The sequence below is a fragment of the Leuciscus leuciscus genome, assembly GCF_965113295.1.
Source record: "Leuciscus leuciscus genome assembly, chromosome: 15".
Lineage (NCBI taxonomy): Eukaryota > Metazoa > Chordata > Actinopteri > Cypriniformes > Leuciscidae > Leuciscus > Leuciscus leuciscus.
This window is the reverse complement of record NC_138739.1, coordinates 23,340,870-23,364,685: the sequence shown is the minus strand read 5'-3', so window position 1 is coordinate 23,364,685 and position 23,816 is coordinate 23,340,870. Positions and strand designations below refer to the sequence as shown.

Here is a 23,816-nt window from a genome sequence, read left to right as displayed (position 1 = left end):
AGAGGCGCTATAACCGGCAACAGCGTTAACGATAATTTTTCTCTTTCAAGTTTACGAGTAGGCCTATCATGGCAGATCAACATTTTGAAGAATCTTGTTGAGCGATATAAATTAAAGTTAATAGTCTATTTGTTTTAACTATTTTTATATTAACTAGCTGAGGTTTGTTGTCACAAGAACGCACAATTCAAATTCAGACTAAATAGGCCTTTATAAAATATATTAAAAAACCTAATACAATTAAATGTAGGCCTATATGCATAATTGCTATTAAACTCATAACACTTTAAACACACTATTTGTGAATAAAATAATTCTATATCAGAAAAGAAGAAATAAGCAAGTATCTCGTCAGTGTTGATGTGTGAGTGAGGAGGACGCATCTGTTTCTCTCCGCGCGCTCTGATAGTCGAGTTCCGTCAATGTCACAGCTCTGACTAATAGATAAAGAGCGGATTAACCGTCGTAACACGGAACCCGGGGAAGGGGGAGGGTGTAATTACCAAGCCTAATGTAATTTAATTGTTTTTTAATTAGATGGCCACATTTCTTTCCTGCGGTCCAGGTTCCACAACGCTCGGCCGTATGTGGCTCAGTCCACAGTTCTCAAATTATGTTACACGCAACATTTGAGCTAGGCCTACATTTGACACCCCAGAGAGATATAGAAATGGCCAGTAAGTCACTGACGTGTTCAGTCATTTCTATTTTCGGGGTTTATTTACAAGCACAACTTTTATTAAAAAAATAAATAAAAATGTGTCCATCAGCGCCAACCAGTTTTTTCTATTTTTATTTTTTATTTTTTATAATGATCCTAATATTAGATTTTGCTGTTTTTAAAGCGTAAATATTACTGTTTGTCACTAGCCTACCCCGTTAAAGTACTGCACATTACATTGGCTTAGTGTGTTAAATAGCCTATCCAGCTCTTAACAAACAAACAGGTCCAGTGTAAACATGTTGACCATGTTATTAATCGCTTAATCAGATTGTTAAAAAAATGATCGTGACCACTTAGAAATGCGGAAAGTAAAAATAAAGTCCTCTGTGTGTAATTAACTGGAGTAATTAACACCTCTTCAGTTCAACCAGTTGAACAATCCCATCCGAAAATAGACCGACCATTCCATTACCGTCCTCTGCCTCACAATAATACTTCGCCCAAACAAGAAAAAAAAAAAGAAAAAGGGAAAAAAAAAATCACTCATGTTTTTGGAAAAAATTAATATTTTTGAATTATCTAGCGAGCTTTTCCCTACAATGACAATGACAGTTCATAGTCACCAGTCTTATGAAGTTGATTTATAACCATATTACATTTGTCAAGATTCTTTAAAAAATATTTTGTGGCCCACAGAAGAAACAGCATTTAGGTTTGAGAGCTACACAAGGGAGTAAATGACAGCATTATTCATGTTGGCTAGCAAGGAGGCTGAACGAATATTGATCTAATAAGCAACCCAGCATGATTGATTATTATTTTTTATTTTTTTATATTCGTCGATAATTATAACGATATCCGCGGATGGTAACGTTACCCCTGACATTTTAGAATAATCGTAATAATCTCTCAGGTCACCACCAACACACAATTCAAACCAATGGAACAAATTGCGCACATCATGTCCTATGACCATGATATATTAACTTATACACTTAGAGCCCCATTCCGCCAAACATCTACCTTCCTCAGCTAAGATGATGCTTCATTAATTTGGAAATCATCGAACAATATATTGTCCACACTTCTTTTTTCTTCACCTGCTGTCCACATGCATACTTTGACGTACTGAAAGCTGATTGGCTTGATTTGGTTTTACGCGGGAAAAGGCCAATTTCATGTAACCGTCTTCAGCCAAGTACCAAATGGCACACTTAAAATGCCCTAATGGTTTTGTTGACTTGCAATGGCCACCGCTTCCACGTGGTCGGGAAGTCCACTGTAGTAGAGTGTCATTTTAGTTTTCAGAAGGGTGCTCGCGAGATATGCGCATAGACATACGATCGCGAGGGCTTTTAGGGTTCAAATGAAGTAATTTGAATATCCATTTTGATTGGTCAGTTTAGTAGGCAACTGAGAGGAGACTTTGTGCTGTTCTAAAAATGCTTGTGAATATACATGTAGGTTACTTATGTTTTAGCCTAGTCATTTGACTAGTTTGAGCCTCGCTTGCCTCCTCTTCTTTTGGCAAACCATTCCTATACAAGCAGGAGATTCAAGTTTACAGGGGTTAAGAAAGAAAAAAAAGAAGAAAAAAAAAGTGTGACAACTGCATTAAAATTAAGGAACGTTAACCAAGCACATACTGTCTGTATTGCCATCAGACCAACAAAAGCCTCCCTCACTCCTGCCTGAGGCCTCTAATTTCCGGCGACTCTTCATTTCCTGTTTTGTCCAGCAGCTCAGGATGTGGCCGTCTCTCTCCCAGTTGTAAGGGCTGATCTGATGGCAGAAACGTTGCTATGGAATGTAGGCCTTAATCCCTGATTATAGTGATAAACATGGAGGTTTAATAATCTGTTTGTGCATGAATTAATCGGAGCAGCCCTATAATCTCATGCATAATTCAGTCTAACAACATGAAACTGCATTCCCAACTCATGTTTACTTCTGTAATGTGAAATTTTTTCAGAATAAAACTAAATTAACTAAAGTTTTATACGTGATTTTTGAAATAACGTGCACTAATAAATCAGGCACAATAAGACCAGAAAGTAAGTATGGCCGTAAACACTAAAAATGTGTGTTAGTAAACACTAAAAATATAAGAAAACCACAAGATGTACACAATCTTTTATTGCCATTTATTTAAAGGAACTTTTTTTGGTAAAATATAAATACAAATGATAGCGTATGTAATTACAAAGTCCGATCACTTCTCCAAAAAAACAAAAAAAAACAACAACACTTCAGAAACAAGTTACTGAAATAGTCAACCCATTATTTACAAGTTCAAGCATGTCTCTGCCTACTAAAGCATCCGATTAGTATTTTACATTTACTTTAATATTTTACAAAGAAAAGCCACATTAAAATATCTTAATTTCTACTCATAAATAAGTGACTTAGTCAAAGCAACAGCTCGCGTACAGGGTACGAAACAGCTTTGTAGATTAGAGTTTAACACGGGAGACCAAAAAAATCCCACACTGGTTACTGGTCAACACTATAAAAACGTCTACTCCAGTCAAGAAAAATCGCTGACAAAGTGCGCTAATGAACTCTTGACGAACCGAAGGGGCTTCCGGCCGATGTAAATCCTCTAACGTTGACATAACGATTAAAACCCCGATCCAAGCAGATTAGGTATTTACAACATCGTAACTCCAATTATAAAATAAAGACCTGACTAAACAAGACAAAAAAGGCAGCGCATATATATATATATTTATTTATATTTATATATATTTATTTATATCTATATATAATACACACAAATAAAATACAGTGACTGTATATATACTTATATTCCTATTTAGAAAACATCTCTTTTAAACGAAAGAGATCCTCGTTGTGAGAATGGCTTCATATCTCAGAGTTAGCCAGAGATAGTAGTCCAAATCTCAGGTCCGTTCTCTTTCGATTTCTGCAGAATGTACACTATGTACAGGTTTGCATCGTCACCAGGAGAATTAGTATGTGAGCAGGACGTAAGAGATGTCGAGAAGTTCCGAAACCTTCTCGTAGCCAAACAGAAAGATCAGCTGCACAGGGACCGAATTTCGCCTTCGGCTACCAGTCCAGAAGTTCCTTGAAATGTCAAGAACCGCATCCAAATATCCTTTTCCTCTACTTCTAGTTCTCCATGGCTCTCTAAGGGTCTGTCCGAGAGTCGAGAGCATGTGCAGAGGCTCACGAGCGAAGTCTGGATGCTGGCTCCCAGCGGTCGTCCAGGCATTCGAGCGATGACCCCAGCAGCGCCACCAGTTCAGCGCTGATTTCCACCAGATCCAAGAGTTCCTTGCTGTCTGGCAAGAATCCCTCGAGCTCTTCGGGACAGGAGAACAGCTGACTCAGAGACGCCTGCTTGTAGAATTCCGCCTCGGCTATTGTCACTACCTCGATGTGTGTGAATGTGGCGCGAAACGTTCTGGCAGACATCTTTAGGCGCTTGAGGACGTCCGAAAGCAGCAACCAGTTTCTAGGTCTGAGAAAAGGAATGAGAGAAAGAGATTAATTAGCTGAAAAAAAAAAGAGCAAGCGCAACCCTAACCACAATAATGGCTAGTTTGTACTACTTCAGAGAAAGGATTCAGAGGAAATATCATTTACATGACAACGATATGCTTCAAACTTTTTCCTTTTAAAACTTAACTTTTTCCTTTTAGTTTTCCACGTACAGACGAATCAGTCAAAACGAATAAAACGATCCCAATTCACACGGATCAGGGAAAACGAATAAAACGCTGTATTCTGCTGTCAAGCCATTAGATGGCGATGAAACACTATAGATTGAACAAGTAATACGCATGTGCATGATGTCATCATCTTCAGAGATTCCATTTTTCGTTGTTTACATGGAGACCGTTTTCAAAACGTTACGTTTTTAGGCACCCAATACGCCGTTGTCGTGTAAACGAACAGACAAAACGCATAAACAAGTTTTATGTTTTTAGTTGAAAACGGTGTCGTGTAAACCAGCCCCTAAAAAGAAGAGATTGAGTAATTTTCATTATCATTTTCGCAGATCAGTGTGAATGGGGATCGTTTTGACAATGGTGTCATATGTACGCGAAAAATTCAAAGGAAAAACTTCTCCGTTTTAAGCATATCGCTTTCCTTTAAACGTACCCTAAATGATGCACAAAGTACGTACGAACTTGCAGTGTCAAAGCTTTCATGCTAGAATTTTAGACTTTATCAAAAGCATACTAAAAAGAAGATTTTACATAATGTTCAAAGTAGGCGCGAACTTGCAGTGTCGACGTGAGCTCGGCTGAATGTGTCAGAACACATGCACAAAGTTAGAAACACCAAACGGAAGACACAAAAAAAGTGTGCGCACATACACCTTGTCAAGCACTCGCCCCTGCGCAGACACGCATTCAGATAATTAGACAAAATTACACAAAGATTCTCAAGGCCTTCGCTCGCCCAGAAACACAATGGGCTACACACACACACACACACACACACACAAAGACCATAGACCGTGCCTGTCAGACGCGCACACACATACACAGCGGGGAAAGCAGTAACAGGCAGCGCTCAATCGATGGCACTTGAGGCGGTCTGTGGCTCTTGCGGAGCGCGGAACGCTGAATGGAGTGGGAGAGGGAAAAGAGAGAGAGGGAGAGAGGGCAAGCAAGAGGGGGGAGGAAATGTGAGGAGAGCAGAAAGCCATTAATACTGCATCAGCCAGCCGCACCGAGCGAAAGAGAGCGAGAGGGAGAGCGAGCGAACGAGGGCGAATGAGAATGGGGGAGGGGGAGGCCAGAGACAAGCGCAGACTGAAGATTATACACAACAGTGAGCGCGGCAGCTGAGCCTGGGAGCGAGACAGCGAGCGAGGGAGGAAGGGAGGGGTGGTGAGAGAGAGCGGAGCGCGGTAACGGCAGAGCGAGAGCCTGTGTGGGAGGTAATTAGCTGTGTCTGTTTAGCAGCGTGTCACTAGACTGTCTCTCTCTCTCGTGCGTGCTTTTGCTGTCCTCGCTCTGTTTAAGTGCGACGGGCCTCGAGTCTCCACTAACGCTAAACTAATGCCGTCACTGGCTGTCAGTCTCCGCGCTCCGGCAGTAGTGCGCTTTTAAGGGAAAAACCTGTCATCTAGGTCAAAGCTAATTCAACTATTACGCAACCAATAATCGTCTAGTCACGATCAGATTTTGTCAAAACATCTCTATTGATGAATTGCAAGAATCCCAAGACAGCAACAGTGTCGGCCCAGATTAGGCTCACGTGGCCCGGATCTGGGCCGACACAATGTTGCTGTCTGGGATGGCTTTGCAAATTCAATAATCATCTAATGCAATGTTTCCCAACCTATTCCTGGAATAAAAATCTGACAGAATTCCACATTTCCAATATTTGGCCATTCTCAGGATTCTCACCTGATCAATGATGTACACTTTCCTACTATCGACCATTAAAGGAACTGTTTTTGTGCTAAATAAAAGTAGTTACGGACAAATATCAGTCAAGACAGAAGTTTAAGGCTCTTACCCCTGTGAGAGAGACACCTGGATGTTGTAGCACGGCAACAGCGGTCGATCGGAGAACTCAAATTCGAAAACTTCTCTCTGTTCGTCCTCGTCTTCGCCGGGTCCAGGGGGGTTGGCCAGGATATCGTAACCAGATGAGTCGTCAGCAGCCTCTGTAAGTAAGAGACAAGGTGTGAATTATGGAACACCACACTCTTTGAGTGTTTCCAATGGATTACACTCCCATGATTATCCCTTCAAAATTCCCTTCCCGCCCTCCCTCTCGGATTCACGCCGGGACATGCTTTTGTGGCGTCGCTCTCTGAACGCACTCTCCTATTTGCACTCTCTTCCATTAAGCAGCACTGCGGGAAGAGCCGTGTGTGAAGCCACTTCACTCATTTGTGCGCGCTAGTGGCACAGCGTACGCCTCGGAGCGAAACAGGCGCCTCTACCTCTTTCTGTTACGCTTTGGGTTTTTCCAAGCAGCGCGGAGCTCCCAAAAATAGCCACGCAGCTCCCTTCCACACCTCCCCTTCTCTCCCGGCTTTGTTATTCCAGGAATCCAAGGGAAAATGTGCAGTAGCAGTGGGTTTGTTTTCGGCCAGCTGGAGATGGGCCCGCTCACACACACACACACACAGAGAGCGATCTGCTGATATATGGCAGCCAGGGGAACTCTCGCTACGCAGCTAGAATTCATTTAAAAAAAGAGCAATAAAAAAATGCTGCCATCTATTTTTGCCCCCATGGTGCCGACCCCACCACCCAGCGCATGGGGATTTTTATATAAATTCTTTCAAGCGAACATCAGAGAGGGAGAAGCACACATGGCTGCTGTTTTTTCAATTTTAGATCAATGACTGTCTACAAACATTGATGATTCACACAGAGATTTACCTTCAGGTGTTTACCCGTCTCTGTCTGTCTATCTGTCTATCTGTCTGCATGATTCTTTTATTTTTTCCATTGTTTCTTGCATCTGTTAGTGTGGGAGTGTGCGAATGTGTGTGTTCGAGTGTGAAAGTGGTACTCACCGCACACTGCGCTGCCGTAAAACTCCCAGTACACACCGGGGTCATCGTCCACTCTGCCCTGCAGGTCGGCAAAGTAATCTAGTGTGAGAAAGAGAGAGCGAGATGAGACCATTAGTGATGTAAACAGGAAGCAGCTAATACAGAAATCTTGGCAGATACTGACAGCTGATTTTTTTTCCCTACCACATAATAGACAAAAACCATTATGGTTTCAGATATGCAAGTAGTATAGATTTATTATAATAGCAATCTAAAATTCAAGCTAATATTAGCATAAGCGGATGCCAGGGCTTGACATGAACTTTTTTGCTCACCAGCCACTGTGGCTAGTGGTTTTCCAAAGTTACTCGCCACTCAGCATTTTCACTGGCCACAATTTTGACATTGATACCATAGGGAAAAACTGCCATACAGATAATTTTAATATGATGTCATAATTTGGCAGCAGGTATTAGGCTGCGGTCACTTTAAAACCTGAAACACGGATACATTATACTGTTACACGTTTTCTTTCTGATCCGTTTACCTTCACTTGCGTTTATTTGAATCCTTGCCAAGCCATTTGGCTTTATTTTGAGTGTATTTGACTGTTTAAGCGCAATAAGCAAAGAAAAAGAACTCAATTTAGTACTCAGAGGCGGCTTTATGTGATACTGCTTCAGATCTAGAATTCGTGTTAAACAGCCAACAAATAAGATTTCAAATGAAAAAAAATTATAAAAATAAATAAGATTAAAATTAATTCATTTAAAAAAAAGTACAAAAAAAACGATAAATTGTTTAAATACTGTAAAACGAAGAAAATAAATGCAGATAATTAATTTAAAAGAAATAATAAGTAAAAAATGCTGATGTTTAAATAAATAATTAAATAAACTAAATCAAATAGCATTAGATAAACTACATTTACCAAACTACTAAACGAATACCCGTAGATAAAAGTACTACTATTCGGCAGATAATGACTGATAATACCGTGCAAACGCTAAACACACCGCATTGACCAGGCAACTATATGACAATTTTCTCCTAATGCAGAGACTTTGAGCGTGCAACCACATAACGCTTGCAGAATGTCAGATTCCACTTGGCACGGCGAAGCACAGCCAGCGGTGACGGGAGCCGCGTTCGCCAGCGCAGCCATTAACAATTCCACCCAGAGAAAGAGCGAGAAAGAGCGGTTGATTACAAGGCTCCCACAGAGGGAAAACAAATTTGGGGAGGGTCTTTAAATCAGTGCTGCAGACAGCAGAACGGGACAAGCCTGCTGATTTACACACACACACACACACACACACACACACACACACACGCAATATTCTGCCCTGCGCTTCCAGGCCGAGCTCTTTCCTGCCTCACGAACTCATGCATAATCAAACACACACGCAGCCAGTCAGTGTGAACCTCCGCCATGTGACTGAGCTGCCCTTTAACTGGCAGCCCTGAAGCTAATCCACACACACACAGACTCGTACGTATTAAGACGGCTTTGGAGGTGAACTTGCGACTGCCGTCAAGAACAAATGGCGGCTGTGTACAAATTGCTTCGCAATGCCCTCTAGTTCAGCTAGAAACTTTCAGACCATTAATCAAGCCATGCCTCAAAAACCCCGACCACTGTCACTGAAAGAGAGAGAGACCGTCACAGTGCAGCTGTGCTCAGACGAGAGGGGTCAGTGTTAACACAAACACAGGAAAGGCCGTCTCGCTAAATGCCACGTCTCCTGCGATGCCATCTTCACATGCACCCGGAGCACAGCTTGTCTCTTTCCATGTGAACGTCTAACCTTGAGCATTAAAACTTTACCTCCGTGCACAACGGGCAACGGAAAGCGCAATGACAAGGTCAACGCTCCACTAACAATAAAATCTGATAGTATAAACAACTCTTAAAAGAATAGTTATTCTCAACTTTCAAATTTAAAGTAACATGTTTAGCCTTCGAAGAATTTAATATGGAATTTCTACGCCATTAGTGAAACCAAACAGAAATTTCTTTGATTGTTCGAGTGGCTTGACATAGGAACAATGTTCCAACCAATGGCAAGTTAGGGGCGGGATTTGTCCGACCAATGGCAGGAGTGTTTGCCATAATGAATGTTTTAAAACAAGTTTCATTTCTGTTTGGTTCTGCTAGTAGTGCCGAAATGACACATTTTAGCTTTAAATATAATTTATGCAAGATCAAGTTTTCCAAAACGTTCATTTTTTAAAAATCTTTAAAGCCATTCACATACCGCACTTTCCCCCAAAAGTCGCAGATACACAAATGAAGTCTCCCATCAGGCTTCCAGGTGTTTTCTTAAAACGAAGAATGTACTTTGATTGGATTTACAAAGCTCTTAAACTTCCAGCAACCACCAGTGGGAAAAACACCACGTCAAGCCAGTTAAAATCAAGGGGTCAAAATGATGTCAAAAGCTCTTTTGTTCTAAAACCATAAAAATGATACACCATTTTAATCTTAGATGGCTGTATGGATCCAGATTAGGCCCAGATTATGGTTCCAAATATTGTTGCGCGAGACAAGCCCCGTACACCCTTCAAAAGACACGCCACACAAGACCGAATAAAGACACGCACACAGACAAACACACACACACACACACACACACACACACATAATCTCCTTTCAGGGAAAGCTGATTTGCAGGAGCTAAAGGCTTCTCCTCCGCTCCAGCTGTTGCTTAGTAACCAGATAGCCAAGCGGAGCTGAACCCTCCGCTCCTACAGGAGGGAAATTCTGGGAATAGAGGTGGAAGAGAGGAACAACGCTCTCTTACCAGACAAAAAACACTCCATTATGTCGCTGTGGGTCATCTTTAGCAAACCGCGGCCCGAGTAGGTGGCTAAAGTCGGATCGGCGCCATACGACAGCAACAGTCGGACCACGTCTAGATGATCGTTTTCCACAGCATCATGGAGAGGCCTGTTGGAAGAGAGACCAGATCATTTACTTCACAAACAAACAACAACATTTATAATACAGTTAATCTTAATTTATCCTTGGGAATTTGACTGGATCATGAAAAGTAGACTATGACAAAACTTATTTTATAAAGTTCACCTTGTGAAAGTTCAACTTTCACAATGCAACAAAATTAGCTTAACTTAGGAGAAAGCTAATGTAATTTTGACCCAAAAAAAAAGGTAATATTTCTATATATACAGTACCAGTCAAAAGTTTGGAAACGTTACTATTTTTAATGTTTTTGAAAGAAGTCTCTTATGCTCATCAAGCCTGAAGTAAAAAAAAAAAAAAAAAAAAAAAAAAAAAAAAACTGTAATATTATGAAATATTATTACAATTTAAAATAATGGTTCTCTTTTTTAATATACTTTAAAATGTAATTTATTTTTGTGATGCAAAGCTGAATTTTCATCAGCAAGTACTCCAGTCTTTGGTGTCTTATGATCCTTCAGAAATCATTCTAATATGCTGATTTATGATCAATGTTGGAAACAGTTGTGCTGCTTAATATTTTTTTTATAACCTGAGATACTTTTTTCAGGATTATTTGATGAATAAAAAGTTAAAAAGAACTGTATTTATTTAGAATAGAAATCTTTTGTAACAATATACACTACCGTTCAAAAGTTTGGGAACAATAACTTTTTTTTTTTTTTAATTAGTACTTTAATTCAACAAGGATGCGTTAAATTGATAAAAGGTGATGGTAACGATTTATATTGTTAGAAATGTTTTTATTTTGAATAAATGCTGTTTTAATGAATAAATGCTGTTTTAATGAATAAATGCTGTTAACGTTTTACTCAATGAATCCTGAAAAAAGTATCCCAAAAAAATATATTAAACAGCACAACTGTTTCCATCATTGATAATAACTGAGTATCAAATCATCATATTAGAATGATTTCTGAAGGATCATAAGACACCAAAGACTGGAGTACTTGCTGATGAAAATTCAGCTTTGCATCACAAAAATAAATTACATTTTAAAATATATTAAAAAAGAGAACCATTATTTTAAATTGTAATAATATTTCATAATATTACTGTTTTTTGTTTTGTTTTTGTTTTTAACTGCAGGCTTGATGAGCATAAGAGACTTCTTTCAAAAACATTAAAAATAGTAATGTTTCCAAACTTTTGACTGGTACTATATATATATATATATATATATATATATATATATATATATATATATATATATATATATATATATGAGTGAGTGAGTGAGTGAGTGAGTGTGTGTGTGTTATAGAAATTCCTCAAATTGTGAATAATTAATTATAAATGCATACTAATTATTATTATTTGAGATTATTCATTAACTGTGAAAACTGTACATTAAATCAAACACAAATTTTATATATATTATTGATTTGATTGAGATTTTTTTTTTTTTTTTTTTTTACTTGTCCATAATTACCTTAATTTTATCAGCTGGCATTGCCCAATAAAACAGTCATTAAAACCTGTCACTGTCATTCATCTTTCCAACAGGAATTGGAACGCTAAATGAAATTGGATTTTTAAGTGTATAGCGAAGACAGGGATCTCACACGCCTAATCTGCTCTTCTTGCAGTAATTATCCAAGCTAAGATTCTCGGCCTCTTCTGTTGTTGTAAAGCCATTATTACCAAACATATAATTACTGACATTGAGTGTGCGCGCGTCAGCACATGTGCGCATGTGTAATTACCAGTGCCGCAGCGGCACACACATGCTCAGGAAGTCATGGAAACCAGTCCTGCATTGTTTCGGCTCATTTATTTAGGTGACATCATGCATGCGTTTACCTGGTGCCGTCCTGTGCGCTGCAGTTGATGTCGGCCCCGTGCTCCAGTAAGTGCTGTACGATGGAGAGCCAGCCACGGGAACAGGCCTCGTGGAGCGCGCAGTAACCCGCATTATCCCGATGATTCACGTCACACACTTTATTCTCCAGACAGTACAAAACCACCTCCTACAGTGAGAGAGAGAGAGAGAGAGACAGAGGACGAGTGGTTACTATGGTGCAGCGAGGATTGAAATTCATTAAACACCATTAAAGAGCGCAGAGAAAGAGAGAGAAACAGGCCAAGAGCAGACAGACAGTTCTTGCCCAGAGCTGATTATTGATGTGTGAGGTATCAGGGGTTTTACAGGCGAATCCTGCCCCAAGCCTGCTGTTCACTTTCTATACGAGACGCCTGAGACGGCACTATGTGTGTGTGTGTGTGTGTGAGTCTACAAGCAGCAGCAGTGTAGGAGCGACTTGAAAGGTGGGGGGAAATGTGAGCGGTGCTTGCCCGTGCAAAACCGTCTGCTGGGATGTTTGTGTTGGCAACAATATTTTCACACCTCTAAGATATTTTGGTGCCTAAAAATGTCTGGGACTCACGGGGTCCCACCGGAGAAGCCTCTGCACACCAACCCAAGCCAAAAGAACCCAACAACATGCTAAGGGTGTTGATATGCAGTTGCTAAGGTGTTTTGAGTTTTGTTTCGAATGTTGCCATGCAGTTCCTGAGCAGTCGTTAGCATGTTACTATGTGGTTGTTAGGGTGTTCTAGGCTGGCACCTAGAATTGTATGATTTGGGATACAATTTTGTCATAAGTTTGGTTGCTAAAAGTAGTAATAGGTTACCATAGCTTTACAGAGATTTACGCAATTTATTTCGGCATTACAGCTGATATCAATATGATCGTCACATTTGTGCTTCCCGCCATTGGCATATACACTGATTAAAAACATTGTCTGGAAGAAGGCAGAATAACAGAGAGCCCTCATGGAATTAATTGGAGAGTTATTCCGCAAGCTCGGATTTAAAGGAACTCCCTCATCCATCACCGCGAGCCTCATGCATGGTGGCAACAAAAACAAGCGCGCGCACACACACACACAGATGGGCTGGAGAGGGGAGGGCCGGTGTCCGCTCGGCGCTCAGACGAATGAGGGCATTAGGATTCAGGAGGCGTAGCGCTCGCACTTCAACTCTGGCAGCTTCTCAGAGAGCGCATTCAACCCCTCCCTCAACAGAGTCGCACAGTGGTACGACCTGCCCCACGCTGCTGCCAGCAGCTCTGCCTCGCGCTTCCCGCCGGCTCCGTATCCAGGATACGGCATGCCGCCGGCATGACTGAAAAAAAGGCCAAGCCGTTAGCAGGGGCGCCGAGCCGTTAACGAGCCCAAACGGGAAGCTCTCGCTCCAGCGCGGATGTTCGCTTCCATCAGCCTGGAGAGGTGGACCAAAACACATGGAAGGTAAAACACACACACACACACACCAACCACGCTCAATTTCTGAAAGCGAGCCGCGGTTCAAGAGAGAATTTCTCTATTTCCGTTTATGTTTCCATCGCCTCATTCCCTTTCCAGCGAAGTCTTTCTCTCTCTCCCGCCTCAGGGAGTTCCTCAGTGTTTGCAGGCAGGAGAGCTGAGTGTTACATTAAACAGACAATAAAGCTGTGTTACACACAGCCTAGCAAGAAAAAGATTTGTCGTGAGAACTGCTCTTTGCTGTGGCGTTTCCTCCCCCGCTGTCCCCTGCTAAAACGACTCCCATCTAACAACTGCAATCAATGCATCACTCAAGACACTTAACCCCTTCACAACAGCAATCCCACAAAACAAGACGCCAGGACAGTTCAAGACTGAACCCAACGTGCAACCATTTCACCACAACCTCAAAGCCTAGTCAACTCAACCCACATCATAAAAAAAATAAAAGAGCAAGAACTACAGCTCGCTTTGGGAGAAAGAGAGATGCTCAGACAGGAAAGAGAAGGGGAAGCTTTACAAGGCAGACCTGAACTGAAACCAGTCTGGGTCACTGCTAGGCTCTAGTCAAATTCTGATCCGGGCCGCCCCCCGCTCTTAAAACCAGTCATTCAAGTTCAAACTCAAGTCTAGAATTTCAAGAGAAACTCTGATCATAAAATCTTCTGAGATAAGGCAATATACAGAAATTTCCAGAACTCTTAAGACAACTGATAAGGTGTTCTAGAATTGGCAGGCAGATGAGTTTTAGAATTCAAGTTAGTTCTGGAACTCTAAAGCAGTTTATAATAAAATTCTAAAAGTCTAAATGTAGGTGAAAGTGACCTAGAATTCAATGTAGTATGACAAATAAGAGGTTATTGAGAAACATTTCCAGAAAGGGCATTTATAAAGAAATTCAGAATTCTTCTAAGACAGTTAACTAAGAGTTCTAAAATTCTCAAGCGGTTTCTCAATATTTCTGGAATTCAGAAATATATTTATAAAGAGTGACAGAAGTCTAAGACAGCTGATAAAGAGTCCTAGAGTTCAGAGGCAGTTGAGTTGTAGAATTCTGAGGAAGTTCAGAAAGGTCTAGAACTTGAATTCCGATGCACAATACTAGAATGGGGGTTTATAAAGAGTTACAGAATCCTAAAACAGCTAATGAAGTGTTCTAAAATTCCCAAGCAGTTCATAAAGAGTCACAGAATTGTAAGACAGCTGATACAGTTTATAAAGAGTTTGAAACTCTGAGACAGTTGATAAACTGTTATAGAATTGAGGCAGCTTTGTGTGAATTGTTTTTCAGAGTCTAATGTGTAGCGGCTTCTTAATGATCCTCTGGCTACGCACAGTGCTGACGAATGTTCTAATTTTACACGCAACTCAGGAAAAAACAGCCTTCAGACTGAGCAGGCGTCACGTTGCATTGGAAAGTGAGCGGCTAGGGAGAGAGACAGACAAAAAAAAAAAGACGACAAGAAAGGGCAGGATATGCAGAGGGGGGAGATGGAGCGTCGAAACTCCCTCAGCGTGGTTTTAAATGAGAGAGCCATGGCTGGAATGGGAGTTGTGATAACAGAGGGAAAAGGGTTGAGGTGGCCTCCACAGAAGAAGTACATCATTAACGGATCAGGAATTTCCCTGACAGCCGGCCAGGACGGTACTGAACGTGCGGACGAGTGTGAATGCATACGTGCGCGAACATGCGATATCGTCTTGCTCAGCCAGACCTTTGACTAAACGGCAGATTGCAAACCACAGTTTGTTTTTACATGCCGTTTAAGGGTGGTTTTACCTGAGATAGATTATACCACAATAACAGGGCACACAACTCTCAAAGACAATTCGTCAAATCCAGTGATTAGTTCTTCCAGAAAAGCGATACTATAAATCCAGCAGGCAGACTGATTTGAAAAATCCCTGTGTGCCCTTAGTCCCGGAAGTTGTATGAAGTCAGCCAATCAGTTTAGCACTCGCCAAATCAAGAAAATGCTTTCCAGTTTTGTGTGAAATATGCATCAGACAGATTTTGTGCGGTCCGGAGGCGTCTGTGGCCGAGACTGCAAGATATAACTGCTGTCGCTCTGAGTTGAAGGTCTGTATCCTGCTATTTGCTCAGGCTTAGCAGACAGTGACAAAACAGGGTGCGACACACACATACGCCTCACTGACCCTATGAATAATACACACACACACTTTCTGCTGGTTACTAAACTGCAAAAATTCTTCACATGTGAACACTGACACTTTTAAAGGGATAGTTTACCCAAAAATAATTAACATTTTGTCATCATTTGCTGACCCTCATATCATTACAAACCAGTATGACTGACTTCTGTGGAACACAAAAGTACATTTCTATTTTTGTCCAGTCAATAAGGGTCTAAAACAACATTGACTTTCATTGTATGGGGATTTTTTTTTAAATATATATAATAAGTAAATAAATGACGAAAGGACTCGTTTTTTAGGTGAGCTGTCCCTTTAAATAAACCAATTTTAGTGATGAAATAATACTTATTACTCAATCAGGAAACATTCCCTGTTTTTTTATTCTAAAATATGCCAACTTAATCTGATCTAAATTCCATTTTAGATTATTTTAAATGGCAGAGAATGCATGCCACAGGGTTATTTAAGGTCACGGGCTGTGTTTTGCGGTCGACGTCTAAATAACCTTAGCACGGGCTTGAACGGACACAGCCTGACCAGCGGACACGCTCACGCAATCAACTGTGGAAAACACGCAGGTTTTTTCCACTCGCGCTTGGTTGATGCAAGCCAAAATGACTCAATCACACACACGCAGAAAACCGCTTGAAAGCGCCCAGGAGTTTCATCAAGCCAAGAATGGTTTGTTTTGAAGGTGCGTGCCCATGAGAAAATGGAAACGAGAGCGCGCGCAAAACTACGTGCCTTTCACATGTTTACTGCTGTTGCGCTGGGACTAAGATGGAGTGCCACGTTTAAGTGTGTGAACTCTCGTTCTCTCGCGCTCTGAGACACACACACACACAAACGAGCAGCTGCCGCGGTCTGTGTTGAAAGGTTCGGCCGCGCAGTCATGTCATATTTCCGAGCTCTGGCAGCGCCGCGGAGCTGCTCGTGGCTTAACACACACACACACAAACAGAGCGCGCTGGCAGCTCAGTGCGCTGCTCGCGGCTTATCTCTCTCACACACAAACACACACACACAGCGAGAGAGCGGCTTCCTGTATGAGGCAGGAGAGCAGGAGGGGGAACGGAACGAACGAGGACTAGAAAAACAAGCCGCTGTCGACTGACAGAAAAAAACACACACGCGGACGGAAGGTCTGTCCCCACCTGCTATGGGCCGACGTGAGGGTGTAGGGGAGGAGGGAGGGGAAGAGAGAGAGAGAGAGAGAGAGAGAGAGAGAGAGGGAGAGGGAGAGGGAGGGGGGGGGGGGGGGGTATGAGGAATACGGGGTGGGAAAGATTACATTTTATCTCGCTTCCTCTGACACACACACACGCCTCACGGATCGGCGCCGAGTGCCCTCCGCTGCGCGCTCTGCCGCTCCCCCACCGTATCTGTGGCGCACGCACAGCCCCGCGAGAACAGCCGCCTTTAACCGATGTCACCAGGCGCATTTATAAAGCCATTAGAGCAGAATTAGACCCCGAGCGCCAGCGGGGAAAATCACAAAGCCCTGAGACTCAGCGGTAACGAGAACCCACACTGTCGACAAGCGTTCGAGAAAATCCACCGCTAGCGGAACACTGTAGCTCTCTGCAATCTGGGGGGGGGGGGGGAATAGCTCAACAAAATAGTTGAGCTATTCGTATACAGTATAGATTAGTGAAAAAATTGTTTAGATATTAGTTCAACGTTAGTTTAGCTAGTAACAAAGAACAGTTTAGCTATTCGTAATGAAATGTTAGTCGGCATGAAATGGAAGCTGCGATAGCTTTTCCGACTAGAATAAATGTATAGAGCGGGACTTGCTATTGCTGTGATGTCATGATTGACAGTTTTTCCCGCCCTCGCGCCGGTAAACACGTCATCAGAGAAGAGATGTGTTTGCAAGAGGGAGGGGAAGTTATTTTAAATAAAGCTTATGAGTGCACATTAACTAAATAATGAACTAAAAAAGAATGATGTGCACGAACAAATCATTAACAAATAGCCTACTGCAATATGTAAAAATGATTATATTTTGATTTCATGGTGTGTGGTGTAAATTGAATGTACAGACAGTTTTACTGAAAAATAATTTAGCTATACAAAAACAGTGTTTAGCTATTAGTATACATTTTAGCTATTTGTAAACAATAGACATTAGACCACAATTAGTTTATCTATTTAGTAAAGAACAGCTATTTAATTAACATTTAGCTATTCATCAACAGTTTAGCTTTTTATAGGGCCTATATAAGGTTTATTTTTTCACTAAAATAACAGTTTAGCTATTCGTAAACAGTTTAGCTATTAGCTACTAGCAATAGTCAAAGAAAAAATCTAAAATTAGTCTTTAAAATCAACAACAAAATACAAAATGCCAATTCTTCCTTTTCTGTGAGAACCAACAACCTTTTTTGTGGTCAGAATTGCAGAAAAACCTCCCTCTCTTTCCGTGGGCCGCTAATGGCGGGCGTTGGTTTGGGCGACGAGAGATCGGGAGGTGTGTGGAACGGGCGGCTAATGGCTTAAAACAGCGCGTGTTTAGCACCTCCAGCCGAATGATTAATTAACGTGGAGATTACGGAGAGCACTTGTCAGATCGCTGATTGGACCTTAATGGCAAAGAGCCATTCTGCCTGAGAGCAGAATTACCGACAGAGTCTAGCAACCGCAGCAGAATCAGACAGAGAGAGAGAGAGAGAGGGCGAGAGCGAGAGATTGATAGGGCTCTTTCACACATACACACACACACACAACGATAGGTTTCAATCAGCACACAAAGGCCAGTTTTGTCTGAGTCATAAAAGAGGGAGGCAACAACCAAACACAAGTGTAAATAAGCAGCATCGTAACGCAAGCGAGACGTCAGCACTGGCGGAGTGTAATGAAAGAGTGTGTGTGTTGCAGTAAAACTCTTGGCGTGAGAGCTAAAGGGAGGTGAAGAAACGCAAACAAGAGATGTAGGGGGAGGGGAACTGCAAACGTATGTGTGCGTGTGAGGATGTGTGTGTCAGTGCGCGGCCACTTCAAGCACCAAAAAAAATGGAAGGAATGGAACACAACGGAACGTGGCATCCCTAGTTGTGAGAAAACAAACCACAGACACATGTGGATGCGTGTTATAGGCAGAACGAGAGAAAAGATGAAAGCAGCAAATGGGAAAAACAGGAAAAAGACCAAGCGTAAAACTAGCTTGATGATTCCGACACCACACAAGCGTGTTCTATCTGGAATAGCACCACTGTCTCGGTGATGAAAATGCTCCGTAAAATGCAATAAGAAACTTTCCCTTTCAGTGGAATTCAAGGCACCGCTGCGGAGCGAGAGAGGAAGGAGGGGAGAGCTGGGGAAGGAGAGAAATCATGCGCTCGCAGCAGTAATCGCTCATTTCCTGTTCTCCGTGCCAGTCCTTTCAGACGCACTGCCGGAACTAATCCAGCTCCCCATTAATCTGCACAAATTGGACACGGAACGCCGCGCCATTCCAGAACCCGCGGAACCACCGTATACCAGAACTGTGGAATACGACTGAATTCCAGAACAGCAGGGAATCTACTAACGGACGAGACAAATGCTTGTTCGGTTGCATTAAAAAATGCTGTTGCAGAGATATAAAACGTTACTATATTTAAAGACAAGAAATCTGAATTTTAATAAAAATTAAAAGTCGCTAGTCTTATTACCCATAATTCATCAGTGTACGTTATTTTAAAGAGATTGTTTGTTTTTGTAATCTTCAATCAAAAATGTATTAATCAAATGAAACCCCAAAGAATGTCTTTAACTATTTCCTGTAAAAAAAAGCAGTTTCAATTGTTAAAAAAAGTAAAAGCATTTCAAATGTGGTTTCATGTTGTCTTTAAAAGAATTTCAAATGCGGTTTCATGTTGTCTTAAAAAAAAATGCTGCAGTGCTACAAAAATATCAAACACTCTAACAACGTTTATTAAACTCAAAAAAGGCCGACTACAAGATCAGAGTCTTGTGCAAAGGGTTAAGGTTCTCTAGTTCGACAGAGAGAAAGAGCAAGGACAAGCGCGAGAAAGCGCGCCTGTGAAAGCACGGGAATGAATGTGAGCGAGAAAGGTTTGAGTGGGAGTGCAAAAGCCGAAAGGAGAACGGGATGAGACAGCGCGTATGTGTGTGTGTGGAAGCGAGAGGCTGCGTCGCAAGAAGGGAAAAAAAAAAGTGTGTGTGTGCGTACGCCAAGCGATCGCTCTGTGCCTGTCAGGGGCTCTCGCATGTCAGACTCAGTCTCACGCAGAAATAATGAGATGCGAAGAGAGCAGGAGAGGGCAGAGAGAGAGACAGAGAGAGAGAGAGAGTCGCACACATGCGCAAATGCACGCTTACCTCATATCCTAGCCGCGCTGCTCGCTGTAGTAGAGTCTCGCCTGCATTCTTGTTGACGATGAGTCGGCGTGCTTCGGGCGGCATGGGCCTGCTGACTGGCGGCTCCACTGACACTGGAGGTGCGGGGACGACCGGAGGTACCGGTGCATCCGGAACGGCGCATGGAGGGGTCGTGGGTGCCGCGGGCTGGTAGGCAGGAGAAGGGGGGCAAGGTTTGACCGGAGAAGTCTCGTAATCGGAAAGAGATGCTGGCCGCTTCTGGGCGGAACGCTTCACCACCTGAAGGGGGGAATAAAAATGCGTCACTTTAGCATTTATGATCGCAACACCATCACAAGGCCTCGGATTTCACACACAGGCTTTGAAAGTCACAGTATGTGGCGCCACAAACAGGGTAAGGCGGACGCTCTGTACAAAGACAGAGAGGACAAAAGAGTGACAGAGCTACAATCGCTTGGTGCCAAGAGACAGGCGGGATGGAGCGTTAATTAATCACAGCGACAAGTTCATAGTCGGCACTGCGGCAGAATCAGCGAGAGACAAAAATTTGAAAATCTTTAAAAAATTTTGCTGTGAAGTAACTATGGAAGCTTGTTTCCACCACGGAATAAAACAATTTAAAAGATAATTGCATTTTCTCACAATTGCAAGATATAAACTCGCAATTCTGACTTTTTTTTTCTCTGGCAATTCTTACTTTAGAACTCGCAATTCTGACTTTTTTCTCGAAATTCTGAGATATAAATTCGCAATTCTGACTTTATAACTTGCAATTCTGACTTTTTTCTCGCAAGTCTGACTTTTCTCAGAATTGTGAGATATAAACTCGCAATTCTAACTTTTTTCTCGCAACTGAGATATAAACTCGCAATTACGAGCTATAAATTCCAATTCTGTGGGAAAAATACTTTATATATCACAATTGTGTCTTTATAACTCGCAATTCTGAGAAGAAAAGAGAGATGTAAATTCGCAATTTCAAGAAAAAAGTCAGAATTGTGAGATAAAAAGTTGCAATTAACCTTTTTTTATGCTCTTGCGGATGGAAACAAGCTTCCATAAGTAACTATTCCCACATGGTTGGATGATTTTTTTAGCAGTAGTGGAAAACTTAGCCCAGCGACAGTGCAGGAAACAGTGTTTCCCACCATAAACCAAGAACAAAAGTATGACTGTCAACAAAGGTTCCTCACTCACACATCCCACATGGTCAGCAAGGTTATTTTTGGCCTTCAGTTAAACGGGCCGAGACTATTTACACAACTTCAAATGTCCCATAAACACATTTTTAACAGAACAACGTGCATCTTCTTCTGTGAACATTTCTGTTTTCTCTTGCGAGCTGGATGGAAAGCTGCAGACGGCGATCCGTCAACGATCGTGTTCCCCGGCAGGGAAAGTTAAACAGGAAACAACGGAAGACTTTGGCTCTCTCCCACTCCCTTTATCTCTCCCACCTTCCGTGTACGAGTTCTCTATCTGTGGAGCGCAGTAGGGCGGCGGATGAGTGGCCTGTATGTGTGTGTGTGTGTGTAGGCCGCAAGTTCATGCGAGCAGACTGAAGGTCGGGAAAGAGGGGGGGGGGTGATCGGGGCGGGAACTCCACCCACCCCAGAGGAGTTCCAGAGCGCAGCAGCTGTCAGAGTAAACACACACACACACACACACCGCACGCACGCACACACACACAGAGCTCTGCCAGGCCTGTAACAGCCCAGGGAAAATGAGTGTCTCAAAATATGACGACTGACATTTACTTGGTCGTCTGAATGAGAACATATAGATTAGACAGACCAAGATTAACTCAACCCCTAATCCGACCCCTGAAAAAAACATTTTTAGAATGAAAAAAAATTATAAATATATTGTACAAATATTATGATACATATTTACAAAATAAATATTTATATAATAATTATTATTATTTAGTACTGCCAAATTGATTAATCGCGAATATAAGCAAATTATCAGACATAAAATATGAGCAGGTTTTTTTTCGATTGAGGACATACTGATGTCCCCAATGTCATGATTTGGAAAATGTCTCTAACTTCTCAAACTAAGTAAACCCGCACACACTGTATTGTGTAAACACCTACATAATATTTTCATACGAGTGTGTTTCTCTGCTGTAAACAATGTGAACTCAAGGTGTGTGTGTGAGTGTGCGTTTTTGTGTTCGGCTGCAGAACGCAGGCTACGAGTGTGTGTGCTACATCTGCATGAGAGATCGCAACAGGGAGAACGCAGGCTGTGTTATTTAAAGAATGCACAGTGTGTTCATTGGGGAATCATTTTCCTTGACGGAGAGAGAAAGAGACCAGAATTCCGACCCGGCCTTCACTCCTCCCCTCCCCCTCGGTTGCGTCTCTCCGCTGGGAGTCTGCCTTTCAGCACAAGAGGAGGTCAAAGCAACCGCACTCTAAACACACACGCTATGACCCCCTCCCGCGTCCGTTGTGCCGTCCCAGAGAGCCGTGGTGCTTCCCTAATTGGAATGATTAACATTGTTGTGATTGGAGACACGTTTTTAAATGGTTCCTCGCTGAGCCCGGGGAGAACGCTTGGGTTTCAAGCCAAAGCAAAGAGCATGGTTAACCTCGCGCACAGACAAAGAAAGGACATTCTTGTGCAGATAAACAAGCACCTCGACCTGTTATCACATCGACATGTGCAGCAGCTCTTACCTTGTGTTGGTGGGCGGGGCTGAGTTCAGGACACTCCTCATTGGTCGACTGCAACAGCATCCTGCGCTCCTGTTGGCCGAGGTGCTTGGTCTTGCACTGCCGCTTGCCCTTTGGCTTTTCAGGGTCGCCGTGCCGGCGCAAACGAGAAGGGAAGGTGCTGTCGGGGTCCGGAGAGGGCGAGGAGGATCCCACTGACTTCCGGTGGTCCTTGATTCGCCGTTTGTCAGAAAGGTGAGAAGGAATAGCGGAGGAGAACTTCCTTATGGAATCGCCACAGAATCCGTCAGAGAGAACAGGAATAGCTAGAGAGAAAGAGAGAGATCAAATCTGAAGTACTGAACTTTTTTGGGCAAATTCTGCACTGATTGCAATGGAAAGCATTTGCTGAGAATACTAAAGTAGAATGAAAAGGGAAAAAAAATAAGCTTAAAGAAAAATAAACAAAATATTTATTGACCATTCAAATGGTGGGGAAATAGACAATATATGTCTATCTATACACACACACACACACACACACACACATCTATCTATCTATCTATAACAACGCAAAAGAGTTTAATAATAAAATACATAACTTAAAATGTAGAATTTTGTGGACTCAGATTCTATGAAAGTATTAGCCAACTTTTCAGCGTAAATTCTGAAATAAATCTCACAACACACATACCAAAACAAATATTAGGGTACTGCACAAATTTGCGCTTTTATAAAATCAGCCTCTACTTGCAAATATGTAACAGGAAAGAAACAACACAAAAAAATTGCAAGAACACAAATCTGGGATTTACGATTTCATCAAGGGCAAAACACACACAGATCAAACCGACAGAAGCTTCCTTAAGGTCTTGTTAGGTAAATCAGACTGACAGCGGTAGAACGAACGGCAGCAGGCTGACCGCCTTACCAGGGACGGACAAAGCACGAAAAGATTTACAAAAACGGATGTATCCTTTCCATCGTCTTTCTATTTTGCATCACGTGACCAGAGCCCGCGCAAAAGAGCCACTTTTAAGCGATAACATCAACCGGCAGAGAAGGACGGAAGGGAAAAGAGAAGAAACATGAAAGGAAGAGCAAGATAAGAGAGGGAAATCAAATGAAAAGGGAAGCAACAGCGAACAGAAAAGGAGAAATGACGGACGGACGTAAAAGTGGAAGAATAGAGAGAGAGAGATGCAGCAGCGAGGGAAAGAGACGATGAAAGGGTGAGCACAAGGCCGAGAGAGGGAGAGA

The 23,816-nt window shown here is 42.2% G+C and overlaps 1 protein-coding gene and 1 long non-coding RNA gene across 3 annotated transcripts in view; one reads left to right on the top strand and one right to left on the bottom strand.

The window, feature by feature from the left end:
* Nucleotides 1–2,789: 2,789 nt before the first annotated feature.
* Nucleotides 2,790–23,816, bottom strand: part of bcor (BCL6 corepressor) — a 43,237-nt gene continuing 22,210 nt past the window's right edge. For both annotated transcript variants that reach the window (XM_082138631.1, XM_082138632.1), the window contains 7 exons: nt 22,581–22,882; nt 19,894–20,172; nt 11,947–12,113; nt 9,965–10,110; nt 7,182–7,259; nt 6,167–6,317; nt 2,790–4,151 (listed from right to left, as the gene is read on the bottom strand). In XM_082138631.1, coding sequence (XP_081994757.1) covers nt 3,857–4,151; nt 6,167–6,317; nt 7,182–7,259; nt 9,965–10,110; nt 11,947–12,113; nt 19,894–20,172; nt 22,581–22,882 — 1,418 coding nt within the window. In that variant the 3' untranslated portion in view covers nt 2,790–3,856. The remainder of the gene's footprint in view (nt 4,152–6,166; nt 6,318–7,181; nt 7,260–9,964; nt 10,111–11,946; nt 12,114–19,893; nt 20,173–22,580; nt 22,883–23,816) is intronic.
* Nucleotides 12,121–19,223, top strand: LOC309475770. Its single transcript, XR_014197843.1, has 2 exons — nt 12,121–13,395; nt 18,837–19,223. It is a non-coding gene; the product is annotated as an uncharacterized lncRNA (long non-coding RNA).